General features: G+C 40.9%; 1 protein-coding gene across 5 annotated transcripts in view; it reads left to right on the top strand.

Annotated features, from left to right (window-relative positions):
- The first annotated feature begins 530 nt into the window (after positions 1-530).
- The window catches only part of dlg3 (discs, large homolog 3 (Drosophila)), a 74204-nt gene continuing 56035 nt past the window's right edge, over positions 531-18699 (top strand). For 2 of the 5 annotated variants that reach the window (XM_034542928.1, XM_034542923.1), the window contains exons 1-4: positions 532-775; positions 1823-1954; positions 8278-8363; positions 12422-12535. In XM_034542928.1, coding sequence (XP_034398819.1) covers positions 733-775; positions 1823-1954; positions 8278-8363; positions 12422-12535 — 375 coding nt within the window. In that variant the 5' untranslated portion in view covers positions 532-732. Of the gene's footprint in view, positions 776-1822; positions 1955-8277; positions 8364-12421; positions 12536-18699 lie in introns of all 5 variants that reach the window. The other 3 variants (XM_034542925.1, XM_034542922.1, XM_034542926.1) reach the window with 2 other exon arrangements.

Genomic DNA, 18699 nt, shown 5'->3' with positions numbered 1-18699 from the left:
TCTAACTCCACACCCCCAACATGTTTGGTCATGTCCAAACTTGTAGTCCTCAACGTAAACCGACTCTGGCTCACTTGAGGCAATTCATCAGAGTTGTGATAGCTCCCTCTGGAGTCTCAAAAGACTGGATTTGTGTTCCCTTCACATTACGCTGTAAACTAGCTCTCCTTGAACCTGTGGTCCCCACGCCCTGTCCCACAGCACCACTAGATGGCACACTTCGCAAACATTTGGAAAAAAGGCTCCTTGAGGCAGATCAGTGAACAATGTAGGTTAACGCAGAATAAGATGTTTCTCTTGAGATATTATTAACGGATGAGGATGTCATGCTATAGATAATCTAAGCTGAGGTAGTGTATTAACATTAACATTACACTGTCTCAATGAGGCCATGGGGACGTTTTCAGAGGAGGCGAGGCGTATGTGTGTGCGTGAGTTTAAGTGAGGGGAGGAGGAACATGTCACGCTGCGAGGCCGTTTGCCCAAAAACTTCTGGAAAGTTAACATGAAGTAAACCGTCTCCTCAAATCTTAACCCAGCGCGGAGTGCACCGCTGCTGACCGCCGCACTCTCAGACCAACGGGGAGTGTCTCGCGACTGGCTTTTAAACTCAACGTCTCACTCGTTTGTGAAGGAGGCGACAGTTACGGTTGGATAACTACCCGGGACTATTACTATAATTATATATATATATTTTCTCCTAAAAGACACACACTCAAAACCGTTATTTACATGTCTATTTTTGGAGGTGGCCATACCATGGTGCATAAATATGGTGAGTACCGTTCACGTAAACTAACGTTCATGGAAGTTTGTGCACGACTTTTAACTGGCTCACTAACCTCAGTTATAATCCCGTCTGAAAGGGAATACAAATATAAAATACTGTAACTAAAGACTTTTGCAACTTATGGGCAGAAACTTACTGTTGAGATTTTTCTTCTCGATCAAAATGTTCAGGATCAGGTAGGGAACTGTAAAGTTGTAGCTTCACCTCGGTGACGTGCATCATCTCTGTGCTGTTTTCCTCACCACCCACCAGGTTCAACAACCAGCTGTACATTCGTGTTGCAAGAGAACATACCTTTTAATGTGCTCTGCATGGGGAATGTAACAAACACCAGTGCTGCATTTGACTTTAAGTCACATTTAAATAATTATTATTTTGATATTTTATGTAAAATCCCATATTTGCTAAGACACTTCGGTCTGTGATAGTCATAAATTAAGTTGAAGCTTTAATGTATAATGATATTTAATCTTCCAGGACACCTTTACATTTTTAGGATTGCTGCATTCTTTGATTGGATAACAATCTGAATCTCTATACATGTTATAGATAATTAGTGGATTGGCAGAAATTTATTCTTCAACAATTGTGTTAATTGGTAAACTGTAAACATTTTGAGTCAAAATGGCACACATTCACTGGGTACTGCTCCAGCTGTACAGTCATTAATCTGAATATTTTAACATTTTTTAACATATATTATAGGAAGTCACCAAGGCCTCTGGGAACGTGCAATTCTACTTTTCCCAATTTTCTTTCGAGCAAATGATCAATCAGATCAGTTTATCAAATTATCAGTGTAATAGTTGATAATAAGAATAATCGCAAGTTGCAGCCTTAACAGGAGGAGGAGGTGGTATCCCATCCAATTTTCATATTCTATCCTTGGATTAACTGATATTTGGGTGCACTACAACAAATATTAATTGTAACCCAAGTTTATGAGAATAATAATAACCCGGTCAACAATGAATACCAATATATGTAGGTTATTTGCTGCTGTTGTTCTGAGTGATGTATTTATTTTGGCAGACACAGAACGAGCAGTGGAGCTACTCAGATGCTACCAGGCCAACCTGACCAGTCCAGAGGAGCAGGCCCTGAAGAACAGTGTGGGCAAAGTCTCTTCCATCTTGGGCAGTCAGCTGTTCCATGCCCTTCTTGGTAAGAAAAACACTGTAAAACAGCTTGTTTTCCAGAAGGGAGTCTTTCGAAACTCTGACCTTTTAGCTTAAATTACATTAGAGTTTTCTCAATGCTCACTTTCTAAACAATTATTCCTGTTCGCACCCTCCTCACCAACTTGGTTTTTATGGTTTGCTACACTGAAGTTAGTGAGGGTAGCTTATATAGTCTGATTTATGTTGTCATATGATTGGCTGCAGGTAGACACAGGATGTAGACAGGGTCAGGTTGTATTCATTTGTACGGGAAGTTAACTGGGTCTTAATGTTTTCCAATTAAGTCTTATGAAAGAGGCCTTTCAGTCTGCCTCGCAAAGGTTTCCTCTGTAACTTACTCACACTGTAATGAAATAAAGCCAACCGCAACACAGTCTATCTATAGACTGAGTTGTTATAAGCTCACACTGAAAGCACAATTCTTCCCTTGAATTTGACAAAATGGCCTCTTTTGTACCATATTTCTCATGAACGTATGTTATTAATGATTGAAAAACTGAAACGGTTGATTCACCATTACCTCAAGGCTAGAGTCATCTCCTAAAGTTGCTGCTTTCTAAACTTGTATAACTATTCCTAAAAGCCTTCTGAAGTGTGTGCGGCTTCTAATGAGACACTGAAGAGTCACTATTATTCTGTGTAACCAGCTACACCTTCAAGTCTGGTGTTTTTAAAAAGAGCTCAGGGAAGCCAATGTTAATCAGAGTTCTTTTTGAAGCAGATAATGCACATTACTTCAGTTTAACCAACGGTTGAGTGGTCCTTCTAATTACCACAGACATGTTATAACGATGCTTGCCCTTGGGTCTGCTGTTGCTACTGCTGACCCACTGCTGGGCAGCTATGGGGGAGGGCATGCTCAGGCAGCACTTAAAGAAATACAGTATGACAGTTTTTACCAGTGATTTATCTGAAGTAATAGTGAACCCACTTTTATCATATTCTTTGTTTGTTTGTCTAATGCTTAGTACCATTTTAACAGAATAAATCAGAATGATATACAGGCATAGTTTGTAGTGCAATGAAGACAGGATATCTTATTGTCTTTGCTTGTTGTCCCCCACAGTGAAGTCAGTGGTAGGGGCTCATTTGTTGTATCCCATTGTTCAAAGTCCATATTTCAAGACCGAATATGTCTCAAAGGCTTCTTCAAATGCAGCAAAGATAAGCAGCCTTCATTTGACCAATCAGGAAGACACAACTGGGGCATATTTGTTGGACCGTAGTATCCAATAATCCATTGTTTAGACCTTCCTCATCAACATATAAAGTCAAGAAATATCATGAGACCACATGGTATTTATCTGTTGGTGGTTATCAGCTGCTAGGATATTAATCATTTACATTAATCAGTAATCATCGCTGATATCCCTAATCAAAAACATGTATAGATATGTGTTTTGTTCTTTAAATCCAGATTATGGTGATCCTCTGATATTTCTTTTTGTGTGAAACGGCTCAACAAATATTTGATAGATTGACACGAAATGTGGAACACACATTCATGTACCTAACAGGATAAATAGGAATAAATGTGTTGATTATCCGACTTCTCATCTAGCACTATTATCAGGTCAACTTTGAATTTATAAAAAAATGTAGTTTTTGGCCAAATACTTGCAAAACCTTTGACAGTCTCATCAGCCTTAGCTGTGCTTTGGGTTTAATACTCATTATCAGATCTTGGCATGCTGAACTAAGATGAGGAACATGATAGTCACTACACATGGACCTGCTAAACATTAGTCTGCTAGCATTGACATTGTAAGTTATTTACTGACCTATAATCACTCAGCTAAAAGCAACCGTTTGAAGAAGCTTCTTTTTGCATCTATACAAGACCTTTATGTTCATTATTTGTACCAATTGCACCAGTATTTTCACCACGTTCTTCAGGACTCAAGGATGAAGTGATTTTAGAGGTCAAAGGACTAGTTCACCGTGATCATTCTCGTGAACACAATATATCAGGAACACCTTGAGCGATTTGGCAGAAATGTCTGAAACTTATGGTCAAAGGTCACGATGAAAACACACATTTCTGTCCAAAAACAAGAATTCATACGCTAATTATGACAATTTACACAAGTATCTAATAGGATAAAATTAAGAACTGATGACATTTTGGACAGACATGGATGTAAACTGCAACATGTTGGCAGAGGCATACACCCACAAGGTGTTATATGGAGAAGAGATGAAAATAACACATTTATACTGATGCAGAAAACTGCTTTGTTTTGGACCCAGACTGCATGTGATGAGAATAAGGAGGGCATGTCTGTAAAGGGGAGACTCTTGGGTACTTAACGATCCCATTTTCATTCATATCTTGAGGTAAGAGGTCAAGGGACCCTTTGCCAAAATGTAGCCTAACTTAGTTCAGCTGCTTCCCGACAAGCTCGCATGATATCGTTGGCACCAATAGATTCATTAGCTCATCTAGTTTCCTATGCTATCTTCACTGTAGCCCGCTACAGCTGGGATCGCCAACAATGCCACAGGTCACATCGAACTACGAGTCATGCTGGTGTCCTTGAGGAAAAGCACTTGCACCTTGTATCGCCGGAGGGATTTCTACTAGTCTCTGTCCCTGAAGGGGGCGAAGCCATAAAAAAAACACACTCAAAACTTGTCAATATCTCCAAGTATTGGCACTGTTTTTATTTATTTTATTGAACAATTGCATTAAGCAATATTTATGTACCTAAATATGAATCGTTGAAAAATAATATATGATATTTATCTGATAACTATTGACATTAGATGTACTATATCTGGTTATTTGGTTAAGAGAGGGCGACTCAGAGAGAATTTGCTTTCTAAATGAGGATTCCAAACATTCCTCACGAAGAATGGCAGGGTTGCCGAGCCAGAGCCTGACAGGAAAATAAACTGCTCTCGGCCGTTATGCCGAGAGCAGTTTAGTGTGAGGATAGAGGCAGAGGAGGCCTGTGGTCGGTGTGTCTCAGGTGCAGGGCTTCGTTGAACATGTGGTTCTCATCAGGGCAGCCGGTTCACAGCACTAATAGGAATACAGTGCTGTATAAACATTACTCATTCTCTTATCCTCTCCGGTTGTGCTTGCCTTGGCATGCTCAGGGCCATGTGAAGCAATTTGGTTCGGACCATTTTGTGTTGTTTTTGTGGAGTGCTTTCTGAGCGGAGCCGACGATGCCGTAAACTTTTTGGGCTCTGACAAAAATGTACAAAACAACAACATTTCGCGAGCAAGATTTATGGCTTTGATGCACTGTGGGAAGTAAAGCGGAGTTTGATGCCGTGTGGGAAGGTTCAGGACCGGCCACTTGATTGGATGTCTGCATGGTTGCACAGTCACGAACAAAGGTTGCCTTAACTGTGCGTCCACCTCTTTGTTCCAGCATACAAACATGCAGTGGGAGGCATGGGGGGGCTACAGGGAGTTGGGGCACACATACAGACAGACGCACGTTAAATTACAGAAGACCCTAAATGTCTGGGGAATATTTCATCGAGGCAGTCACAAGGGAGGGAATTGTTTGCCCTGCCTTGAAATTGTGACCTAGTTTTCTGTGAATATGTTATTCTAGTGAGCTGTGGCTTGCTCATCATCATGTAAAGAACCAGGGGCACATTCTTTTTTGTTTTTGTTGTATGATTCACCCAGGCAGGCAACGCAGAGATGACTTCAGTCCAATTGAATAGGTACATGACAAATAGGAGAGGCCTATAACAGCACACAAACACACTGATCTGCATGCAGAGTCTTTGTATGACAGGGAGAAGGTGCAGGAACCCTATGACTGTGACAAAATGGCTTAGAGCTCTGACCAGAACATCCTAAAATAGTCCCTACATCAAAAAGAGATCTGGTAATAAGTCCTGTGAAAGAGACTTCTGGCTTGGATTATGTAGTTTGTTCTATGGCCAGGAATGTACGTGGTCTGTGAGGGTTGGATGAGTTCAAACATTTTTGGGAAAGTCACAGTTGTAAGACCAAAACTCTCTGTACTTTGTGTGACTCCAAATCTGGCTCTCAAAACACCTCAAGACCTGATTGAGCAATTTTCTCTGTTTTGTTACCTCTGCCAGGAATAGATTGCAAACGATGTAATTAGAAGTGTTAGATGTGTGAAAGCAAGCCAGGTGTCCGGGATGCAGCTGAAGAGCAAATCTTGCAAGACTTACATTGCCGATGCAACATTCTCGAGACTTATTTAAAGCATAACTAACAAGCTTATTTTATAGGAACAATGAGTCAAATGACTCAATATATGTCTAAGGTGTGGCTCGCAGGGATAAACCCTCAGAGAATTATGGCCTGGTTCTACAATTCACCGCTTTGTTTTGGTTTTATAGCCATCGACCTCACCATTTATCAGCTGCGATAAACCCACTGTACACTACATGCTCAGGGACTGACATAGTGGAGCATTGGTTTTGCAGCGTAAGAGACAAATATCTTCTTAAACCAGACCTAAAAGAAGAGTGAATATTAGAAGAAAACTCTTTTTGTTCTCCATCCATCCATCCATTTTCAATACCGCTTATCCTCATTAGGGTCGCGGGGGCGCTGGAGCCTATCCCAGCTGACATAGGGCGAAGGCAGGGGACACCCTGGACAGGCCGCCAGTCCATCGAGGCACAGATCAAAAAATCAAGTTGTATAAGCAATTTCACATTACGTACTGCATCTGAAACCATCGGAGTATTTACTTGTGTGCCTGTGCCTGTATGTAAGTCTGTACATGCAGGCAGGCCCCAAAGCTGTGCGCGTCCGTGTGCGTGTGCGTGTGCGTGTGTGTGTGCGTGTGTGTGTGTGTGTGTATTCGTGCCTGTAAGAGTTTGTGTGAGGGAGATTGCTCTTTAGTCAGCTGGGCATCAAACTGCTCTGCCCACACATGGCTTCACTCCTCCACATTCAGACACAGTGATGAGTCACATGGTCCATTCTTACACTTTTGTTCTCACAGTATCTTGTCGGGACATACTGACTCTTATCTCTCTGTCACACACACACACACACACACACACACACACACACACACACACACATACATATACATAGATAACTTTCTTTGAGTGCTTCAACAAAAGGTTCAAAGTAATTGAATAATAAATTATTTTTATTTTTTAATGTATTATGTTTTCGTTGTGTGTTGTCCATCTCAAATGTGTTGTGTACCTTGTCCTAACATTGAACTTTGGGAAGTTGAGGAACTCTCCAGCAACCCTTTTATGTCAACAGTGCAGTAACCAGTCCTGTGTGTGACATCAGCAAAATTGTCCCAGTGCATTCTCATCAAACGGCTGCCACTCAATAGGTGACCACAGGACATGGGCGTACAATGAGCCTGGAGTTGATGAGTGGAGATGAGAAGAGAAGGGAGGGGAACAGAGATGAGTCTGAAAAGAAATGCAAAACTTCAAAAGACACGTTGATATGTAAGCGCTAATAGTGTTCTTCTCATAGTGTTTTGTGGTACTTTAATAGAGTACTAAACTAAGATGGTGTACATGGTAAACCGTTGCTAAACAAACACTGGCATGTTATGATTGTCTTTTTGAGCTTGTTAGCATGCTGACGTTAGCATTCAGCTCAACAAAAGTGCAGCCTCACAGAACAATTGTTTTTGCTTTTACACCCTTAGATGTATAATATGGTGTGTTATTAAAAATGTTTATGAAAGTCACATTCTGCACATCAAGTTTCAAGCGTCGTCTTACGTCCCTAAATGTGAGACTTCCCTTTCAAATGCTCTCTAATCAAAGCATGTCCCAGGGTATGGATTGCCCACTACTCAACTGGGGGCAGTGTCTACATTTATCCAACATGTGTAGAATCTCATGTACTCTCACCCTAAATTGGAGCTTAAAAGCAACAAGCCTGGAAATGCCCTTTAGTGTATTTGATCGACAATGATGTTGAACTAAAAGAATCAAAAGGTAGAGAAATGTTGTTCAGGTAGCATGAAATATTATAACGTGGGCCTTGTAGACACTGGGTTGATGATTTACTCAGTCACTACCTGAGTCATAGAGTTCAGAAACAAGATAAGAAGAGCACTTGCAAATGTGGAGACATAACTTCCATGTAAACAGACGACTCTCACCCCCACGTTTTCACCCAGTGCGCCGCTGAGGAAAACCTCTCCCAATGTGTCCATGATTGATCGCGCTGGATTCTTTTACACAACCAAAGCAGTGTACTTTAGAAGGCTGCGAGCATATGAACAGAAATAAATATTACAGAGTAGAAAAAAAGTGCAAACATCCGTTTGTAAAGAACAAAGAAGCTCATTATATTATATTTTTTTCTCACAGATATTCAAGAGTGTTACGAGCTGACCTTGCAACTGAACACAGAACAAACTGTTGTGAAAGAAGACGGCAGGAAGGATGCGTTGGAGGTAATTTTCCTACTTTGTCCAATCTATAACGTGCATGATGTTTACATTGTATCTGGTGTCACACACGCAGCCGAATGCCGTGTCACTACCTGTGTACCACGCACTCCTACGTGGAGAAAATGTTGTCATGAGTCACGACTGTTGGTCTGACTGTTGGTGGTGAGTGAGTGTCAGGCGGGGGAAAGTTGGAGGAGGGCATACATGGGTAGAAGGATGAAGAGGAAATTAGAAGAGTCAAAAGAGCACCGATTACCATTTGCTCATCACTGTCAGTCCTTTCATTATAACAAATATTTGCCGTCACGGGGTTATTTAGAATATTTTCAGTATAGGACACAAAACACAAGAACTGAAGAGAAGGAAGCAAAGCTGCATTTTGTGTCATTTTAAACCATATTCAGACGTAAACTGAGGATACCACACAGTGGTTATAAAATATGGATTATTTAGTTTGTAGTTCCACGTCACTGATCTAATAGTCTTCGGTTGGGTAGGAACTCCTGACTTCATGTCACTTACATCCATTTAATATTGCCTCATAACTTTCCTTCTGCTATGCCAAAATGTGAATGAAATTGATCTTTGGCGGACTTCTATAGCCCATTAACTGAATGATCTCTGACCTGCTTTTGAGCAGGGACTAGACAAACGCTATAGCTTCTGCTTAAAGTGTGTCTGGTTATTTGGCTGCACGCGGTACATTTATTCTGAAAACCAAAAAAACCTGATTTCAATTTTAAACATTTTAAAATGTCTGAATTTAAGGCACAAAGCCCACTTTGATCCCTTTTGAATCTATAGACTGTATTCTTCCACTGAAACATCAGACTAATTTAATCAAATTATGTGGGCCTGACCGAAGCCTCAAACACCCGTATTCCATAACGAGAAAGGCAAAAGGCGCTAAATGTTCTCATTTATTATCACAAAGAGAACAATTGTAATGCGACCGGTTTATGTGCTCAATAAAACTGAGTGTACTGGACTGTATTCAATTTATTTACAGGCATGCCAGTGTGCAATAGTTTATTAATATAATAATATTATCAGTTCTGTTCAAATATACTGTTACACCACAGAAATGGGAATGGACCCATACCCTGCCTTTAGAGAGTTTGAGCCTCTTGGAAGACAACCATTCACTGTTAACTCAAAAATACTCAGAGCTGGAAAGAGCCCACTAGAAACTGGTTTTAAAGCTTTTTTCAGTTGTAAGGCTTCACAAAAGCTCTTCAGTGATCTGAAATATATCTACAAACATGCAGCACGCTGATTGAGTCTCTAAAATGTGGTTAGCAGAAGAAGCTAACCACATACAAAAATCTCTAATATCACACTTTTAGCATTAGGCCGTCAAGTTAACATTTACAAAAGAGAGACAGACATGAAACATGGGGAGGAACGCAGTACTGTCAGGAAGGGCCTCTCCTTTCTAAACCACCTTTCTGTGAACGGGGCTAAACATGGAACAGGAGGATTGTGGATTTGACTGAGCTACCTTGCGGGTATGGTTGATGGGATCTTTACTGGATTTCATATGGATCTCATACAAATAGATGTGTGCACATATGCAAGTGTTTCTAAGTCCTGCAAGATGCAAACCTGTTTTCAGTGCTTTTTAGGCCTATAATATAAAGTTGATATTGAAATGACATTATACAAAAAATACAATTAATTCAGTCCTCAAATGAGATAAGAACTTTTAATCTAACATTATTCCTTCGTGCTTAGCAGCCCCTCCGTTCAGTCAATCACTTAATGTCAATATGTTTTTGAAATGGATGTGCTAAGTCTGAAAAGGATTATGTATGGTCAGTTGAACAGGGGAACTACAACAAACTAGTCATTTAATATACTGTATTAAATGGAGTTGTCTCGTCCATGACTCCTGTGAGATTTTTTTACAGAAAGAATGTTAGTATTATTATACACTGTTAATATACAAGTCATTATTTGTAGATTTTTAAAAAAGTTAAATACTGTTATATATTCTATATATTTACACAATTAAATCATCACTACTCAGTCAATCTGATCAAGTTTGCATTTGCACAACAACGTGGAGGGGCAGAAACTGAACAGTTTTTAGCATTTTTAACCATCCATCACCTTAGTCCTTAAGTAACCTAGTTACTTGAAGCTACTTATTTCAACCAGTTATCCACTGCTAATAAATGTAACCATTTATCTATACATGTTTTATTGATGATCTGATCCCAGAGCTGTGCAGGGGAACTGAGTTTGTTTGATGACATTTGTCAACATATAATCTGTAATGTTCTTTCAGCTCTCTCATTCCTTCCAATGTACGTTATATTATAAAACTGGTCATATATTTGATACAATGCAGGACACGAGGCAGATGTCAACACACAACGTGATATATTCCTTCTTCCCGTGTAGATGGGAAAGTAAGAGACAAAATATAGGTCGGCGCACTTCTTTGATGCTGAAACGTATAAAGTCAATTGCAGTGCCAGATGTTCGTCATCTGTCACTCCCATAGGGAAAATAAAACATATGACAGTAGTTTGAACTTTATTCTGCCATCCTAAGCTCCTCTTCGTGTATGCTGTGATCCACCCTGTCGAGCTTCTAATTCAGTGCAGCATGGCTCCTGATCCTTCCCCATATCCTTCCCTCTCTGGAGCCCAGCTGCTTGTGGGGCCCAGGCACAGTCCTGGAGAGAGAAAGGGAAGTGTTAGAGGGAGAGAGAGCTGCTTAATGGACACCCAGTGAAGTGCTCATTAGTATTCCAGCCATGTTGTCACCTGAGTGGAGGATGGGATGGAAACTAAATGAGTCTGCAAATTCCCTGATTTGGTGCAGAGTAGCAGGTGAGAGTGGAGAATAGCTCCTGTGGAAAATAAATGAAAGAAACCGTAAGAGAAGAAGCAGTTTTTTTGTTGTCTAGTTGATTTCAGAATCAGAAAGTTATTAGTGTTTTCATTGCAAAAACCTTTTTTATTGTGTAATAATCCTGGATTAACTACGAAAGTAATAGCCAAGAAGAAACTGAAAGATTTCATACATTTTAAATATTGTATGACTTCAAATTATTAATTGATGGACTCATTTCAAATGTGTCTGCACAACTTAGTAAGTGCATGTGTGTTTGTGAGTCTGTGAGTGTGTGTGCACAGTGCAAAGGGCTGAGTTGCCACTGTTCTACAAAGCGGGCAGCCCTGGCTCTGGAAGTGTTGACCGGCCTGTCAGCGCTGCCATGTGGGAATGGAGCCGTCACAGAAACTCACTTAACATCTATATGGATCAGATATATATATATATCTATCTATCTGACCATCACTGCAACAACAAAGAAAAAACATTGTGTTGTGTGTTTTTGTAACAAAAACAGTCAGTTGCAGTGATGCCAGGTACAGCAGCATTAATTTTAACTCGAGGTATTGGCTGAGAAAAATGTTTTGCTGTAACTTAAAAAACAACAACTTTGCACCAGTTATGGCCGGCTCTAAATATCCGTTGACATTCTGTGTGGTCTTTTACTGGGAACGGTCTCAATGAATTTCAGATCCTGTAGACTCTGTGCATAACTGTCCACAGTCAGTATGGCCAAAGTGCTGTCAGAGCTAAAAGTATTAATCTCAGGGGGAACCAGAGGGTGGGTGCTATGCTCCCGCGACAACGGCTTAGGTCAGGACGGCTGTAACCGGCATATGAGCAGCAGCTATAGCCAGTGGCGCTCGCTCACGTGCACGAACATGCACGCAAAGCTGGCCTGGCAATGTCAATAAAGCAAGCAGAGGCTTTGATAACAACAAAGAGGGAGGGCGACTTCATTCTCTGCTCAGGTTGACGTCAGTCCACTATATCTTTATGTAAACAATAGTTGTTTGCTGCTCTATTAATGCCATGGATCTGCTATATTGCACCTTTTTAAAGACTTACAACCAACTGGATGTAAACATATTCTGTTTGCTACACGATTAAAAAAAGAAGGCAAATGAGAAGATTTCCCAAAATACGGCTTAAAAGATGTTGGTGATGATTTTAATCTTTGATATCCAGAAGCATGTCCTGATCATTCTGTCCCACAGGACCAGGAGGAAGAGGATGGTGTGTCTCGGGTACAAGTGACCAGCAGGAGGAGCCCTCACAAAGTGGAGCGAGTTTCTGGCTTGGTGACTCTATCCCATGTCGAAGTGCCAAAGGTCAGTAAAGCAAAGCAGAAAGGAGATTCCGAGTGGTTTTCTGAACACAACTTCTCCTCAGTGGTTCTAAACAGGCTTCAGAAAAGGCAGCTGCTGCTAAGAGAAGCAGATACTAATGAACCTGATGATGTGATGATTACGCATTCACCATGACAGTTTAGTGAGGCGTCACAAAAGTGCCCTAGCAACATGAAACATCTGTTACGGTTCATAAAGGTTGATGACCTTTGAAACATTGTATTGATGTTGAGACCTGACCGCTAAATCACAAAACAGTCCAAGGAGTTTGTCCAAGGAGAATTTATTTCTACGGATTTGTTTGATCAGTTTTAATGGATGTAATCTGTGTTGTTTATTGTGATGTTAATATTTCATGCTAAAAATATATTTAATTAATGAATTTTCTCTTCAGCATTTCAACACCTACAATCATAATTTGCATCTATTATGCTCATGCAGATCACAATAATTAATAGTTTTTAGGACAGTAATGGCCCAGATATTTTGTAAATATTTTGTCATCACGCTTTACCTACAGCTGTAAAACACCTCAATCCGAAAGTATTGGTTTATTTTTACCATGGTGTTGCTCTTACTGACTGTTGTGGTAATATCAAAGATTTAAAGAAAGAATTAAAAAATATTGGAAAATACACAGATTTTCTCTCTTTCTGAGAGTTGGATAAGAAGACTAATAACTCTTATCTGTCAATTTAAAAACAAAACCAGCAGCAGGTGGTTAGTTTAGCTTAGCATAAAGACAAACGTGGCTCTGTCTACAGGTAACAAAATCCATAATATTAGCACCTCTAAAGCTCATAAATTAACACATTACATCTCTTTGTTATGTAAGAACTACAATGTGTGGTTTATGATCGATTATGTGCTATTTTATTAGTTTTTTGTTTGGGATAAACAAACCAGATATAATGTGTTAATTAGTGATCTTTTAAGGCGCTTTAATCTGATGTTGTTACTATTGGCTAGCTGTGTTCCCATTTCCAGTCTGTATGCTAAGCTAAGCTAAGCCCTTGCTGGCTCTAGCCTCATTAACTCGGACACATGAGAGTGGTATCGAGCTTCTCATTTAACTATTGGAAAGAATGTGAATAGTCATATTTTGCAAAATGTCATACAATTTAAAATAATTGTGGTCAACCTGCTCCTTATATGTGCAACAGTCATGATAGAGATATGTCTCATAGGCTAGCTGTGTTCCTCAGTATTATTAAAAGCCCTTGTGTTCACATGCCTTCCCCATTACAACACAGCCAGCGGCACATGGCAGCACAGTGGCCTCAGGCGTTGGCTTTTCAGCTGAGCCCGGAACTAGTGCAATGGGGGAGGGGGGGGATCAGGGCTTGGAGGAGGTAAAAGAGAGGGAGATGCACGCTGTAAGCACATGGATTCAATATGTTCATATGATAACGTTTGCATAAGGACACAGTGACAGCACAGGTTGACTCTGGTTGTGTGTGTGTGTGTGTGTGTGTGTGTGTGTGTGTGTGTGTGTGTGTGTGTGTGTGTGTGTGTGTGTGTGTGTGTGTGTGTGTGTGTGTGTGTGTGTGTGTGTGTGTGTGGTGTGTGTGTGTGTGTGTGTGTGTGTGTGTGTGTGTGTGTGTGCGTGTGTGTAACTCCCTCTATTTATCACATGAAGGAGGGAGGTGAGGGAGCTAAGGAGTCGCAGGGAGGGAGGGAGGGAGGGATTGAAGGGGGGGGGGGGGCGTGGAGAGAAAGATATAGTGGGGGAGGCTGGAGAGAGAGAGAGAGAGAGAATGGAGAATGGAAGGCGGAGGAGAGGCGAGGGCCGGTGCAGTGCAGAGCTGGAACGGACACCCAGAGCTCAGCCTTCCTCGGGTTGCCATGGAAACCACATTCCTCCCCCGCCTGCATCCCTACAGACTGCTCTGACTCTATCTCTATCCTCGCTTCTCTGTTTTTCATCCTGTCTTTTTCATTCCATTTTTAATTTGTGTCTTTGTTTTTTTCTCTCTTTCTGCTCTGCTATTTTACACCATCCAGGCATTGAGCACAATCGTGATGATGCACACTCAGCAGGCACATTGATTTCATACGCATTGCTCTCTGTGACAAGGTGAATGGGTAATTACACAGGGTTTTTCTGCATTCCCATGCACTGATGGACACATAATAACTTTGTTGTTTTCTCTGCATCTCTCTATTTTCTTCTCTCTATTTTTACTCCCCCTTCTGTTCAGCACCATGCTTCAATAATGCCCCCTCTACTCATCGCATTTCTGCCCACACATAAGGCACCTTAGCTTCGTTTCTCTTCAGTTATGGTGTCTGTCGTGGACCGACAGCACCTTCCATCACATTTTATCAGGAGCTTTCCAGCTCATCTCTTAACCCTCTACTTGCACCCCATTTCATAGCTCTTTCTTTCTGCTTTTGTCTTCTTATGCATGTACAAAATCTATGCAAAAACACTGTTCCTTAGCCATGCATACTCTTGCCATCTTGTGTTCCTCATTTCCCTCCACTCCTCATGTTGCTCCATCTCTTTCATTTCATCAGTTGGAGGTGCTGTGTTTGGTGTGTGTAGTGGAGCAGCTGTTCTCTGCCACTGAGGCCTATTAATAGGAGTCTTAGCCATGTAGATTTTGTTTTCTGCGTCTGCACTATTGAGAGAGCATCATGGAGGCTCATTGGCAGGTTAAGTTGGCTTTTAGTGCACAACTGATGAGTATCTTTCATGCTCCTAGTCTGACTGGCTTTCTGTATTGGGGTCTCTCTCCCTTTGCTCCCTTAACATGTAACAAAGCAACAATTCATTGAGCAGCAAAAGCATTAACTGCAAAGATTCTTTAATTATCGGCTTGTAGGCAAGACAAGTGGATTCTGCTAAGATGTAATGATGCTTGAGAGACACTTTTAAGACCTGCTTCCTCTTGCAGTTAGTTAAGGCTACAGTAGAGCCGCTTAGTACGTGTTGATATGGAGCTGCCTCTTTAAGACTGCATGCCTCACTACCGACTGTCCTTTTATGGTGCTGCATCCTGTCAGGTGACGAAGGAGTAGTCACAAAGCGTCTCTGAGAAATGCCTAGAAATGACTGAAAAGCTCAATACATGGTGTGTGTGCTGTGGTTGGGGGGTTGTAATGCTCATTACGTGTGTGTGTGTGTGTGTGTGTGTGTGTGTGTGTGTGTGTGTGTGTGTGTGTGTGTGTGTGTGTGTGTGTGTGTGTGTGTGTGTGTGTGTGTGTGTGTGTGTGTGTGTGTGTGTGTGTGTGTGTGTGTGTGTGTGTGTGTGTGTGTGTGTGTGTGTGTGTGTGTGTGTGTTTGTTAGAGGGTGTCCAGGTTGGTTTATGTAATAAAGGCTGTGCAGGCTGATGCTGAGCTGATAGTGTTGGGGGAGCTGCAGGGTGGGATGCGGAAAAGCATCTCTGTTCAAAAGCACAGGATCATTTCCTCGTTTGTGCCATAAATCACAGTTCCTTCTTTTTCATTTGTCAACAGAAGGTCAGAGGTTACTGCTTTCATCTCTCAAAATGAATTACCTGATGCTGTTGATCCACTCCTTTTCAGTTCAAGCTGTTTAATTGGGCACAATATTGATCAAGTACTGCACACGCACAAGCCCCACTGATGCATGCATGTATACCTCTATGTGTTATAGGTGAATGTCTGTTTAAAAAAAATATATTTTATAGAGACCTACAAGAGTGCTAGTCTTGTGGGTATTCTAAAGCCAAGTGATTCTTATTGTATTTTCTCGGATAGTTATTATTACATTTGGTAAGAGTCAGAGTGTAATTACAAGCTAACAGTTCAATCATAATCATGTGTCAATATGCCATTTCAGTCAAGGTGTATCCCTATTCTTTGAAAGTGGAACATCTTTGTCTACATGTTTGAAGAAAAACTAAAAGATTGCTACATTTCTTCAATAGTTTTACATTGTTCCATCTCTATTATTTATGTTTAGTCACTAAAGAAATGCCAGTAACTGAATATTGCTTTTTCTGCTTGGCACTGTATTACAAAATGGAAAAATAATCTTATACAGGTGACAGCTTTATTACGTTATAAACTGCTGATTAAATTTGACAATATCATGTAATCTAATACAAGGACACTGTGAACGACAACCTGAAAAATAATACTGTAATTGAGTCCAATGAAAACCTAGGGTACACAACCACAACAAAAATCAGCACAAACTTTTTATTTATTGCCGGGCAATGTTTTTTGATTCCACTACATTGTACCCATGTGGGTGTTATGCCACATGAAGAAGGTTGCAATTGCCCGGATTTCACAACATCAAAAGTTTACTCTTACAGAAGCAGTAGTGAGCAGCATTACATTTTATTAGTCATTAAAACATAAAGGATATGTTTTTGCATCCAGAAAATGAGATGTCTTACACAACATACACACCAACACTACATTCAACTTCAAGACCCTTTCTTTCCTGTGATAGCTGTAATGTGATTAGTGCAAATTAACTCCCTGTATTCCACTTCCTGCTATCATACAGATACAGGAAACTAGCAATTGATTGGATCTAAACGGGCGACCAAATTCTTTATATATTTAATGTTATTTAATATTTAAAGGGAGAGGTTTCTTTCCTCCAGAGGTACTAAATATGTTGACTTAACGTGTGTGTATGTGTGTGTGTGTGTGTGTGTGTGTGTGCGTGCTCACCCCTACAAATGACACATCTGTCTGTTTTGTTATACTGCAAACCCTCTGTGTGGTAAATGTGGTGTGGACAGTTTATAAAAGAGACAGCGAGGCTAGGGAAGGATAGTTGCAACATGTGCTCGGTCATATGTGCTGTGATCGATCTGCTTACATCGTCCTTTCAAGCCGCTGTCTCCAAGCCCCGCCTCACTGCTCTGATTGGCTTCAGCTGGGTTTGTGGCTGCATCTGACAATTTAACTTCATGGGTTTTTGGTCTCTGTTTTAAAGATGGACAAGTTTCTCCTCTTTCTGTTCGCTGCTTGGCAAATCTCTGTAGGTTACAGTGAAATAATATCATCATAATGAAGTGAGTTAGTGTTGCATGTAATTTAATGTCACTGAGCCTGCTGTGTGTGCCTCGTGGTAGGGCTGCAACACAATGCAGTGTGCCCTCGCCAGAAAATGTTTCTCAATTTAACAGGAGGGTTGCGCATATACACATTAATATACATCCAGTCTAAAGGCACTATGTCTTATATTTGAGTCTAAACAATGAAACGGCATTAATGTACGAGCACTGTAATGCCGACTCTGTACAGATTTACTCTTCCCCCATGCAGACACACCCAACTCTGTTCCCCGTCACATTTCATTAATAATGCATAAATGCAGGGCTTTAATCGCAACACTGTAACATTCCCTCTTAGGTCTCTAAAAAATAAACCTTCACCCTCAGTGTCGGGCTGTTTTATATCTAGCTGTGATCAACCCACAAATTCATAAGCATGCAAAACTGTTCACAGGCAGTCCAATCGCATTACTGTAAACATATATGAAAGCATATAGTCTCTCCTTCGCTCTTTTTTTTTTTTTTTTCCCTCACACATTCTCACTCTCAATCTCTTCCTCCACCCACTCGAAAGCCCAAGCGTGTAATCTTGTTGGTTTCGTACACATGTGTTGATGTCATCATTGTGAACATAGAATATTTCCCTTATGGTTCTTAAATGAGGCTTCAGGAGCACAGTTTTCTCTCTCTGTGCTTATTTTGACCCAATACTGCACATGGGCAGGATTTAGCAATACAATTATTTCAACTTCAGTGCTGCTTTGCCAGTAATATTACTAAAAAAGGAAGCGGGGTAGAGAGTGATGTAAAGTAATGCAGCGTGATTCAAATGCATCATCACTGAGAGGCACGTCTAGTGAAACCCAGGAGAAAGAAATGATTTTCATCTGCTGCACCTGCTTCCAGTGTGAGATTATTTACAGATGTGTGTTGGGACACAGACCCTGAGGTTGCCAATCACCTGCACGAGAAAGCTGTTAAATCTGCGGCTGAACTAGAGATGACCATGGAGGTGACCAGTTACTAGTCGGAGGGACAGGGGGGCTCACTGTAAATTGGACTCTGACTGCATTGGTCTGATGAAAAACATGGATTAGACTCTCAATTAGTGGATCGGGGTCGCGCGTCTGCATTGACAGAGCGCAGACTACAATTTCCTG

This window comes from Cyclopterus lumpus, chromosome 10 (assembly GCF_009769545.1).
Source record: "Cyclopterus lumpus isolate fCycLum1 chromosome 10, fCycLum1.pri, whole genome shotgun sequence".
In the NCBI taxonomy this organism is placed as follows: Eukaryota; Metazoa; Chordata; class Actinopteri; order Perciformes; family Cyclopteridae; genus Cyclopterus; species Cyclopterus lumpus.
This window is presented reverse-complemented; position numbering and strand designations above follow the sequence as displayed.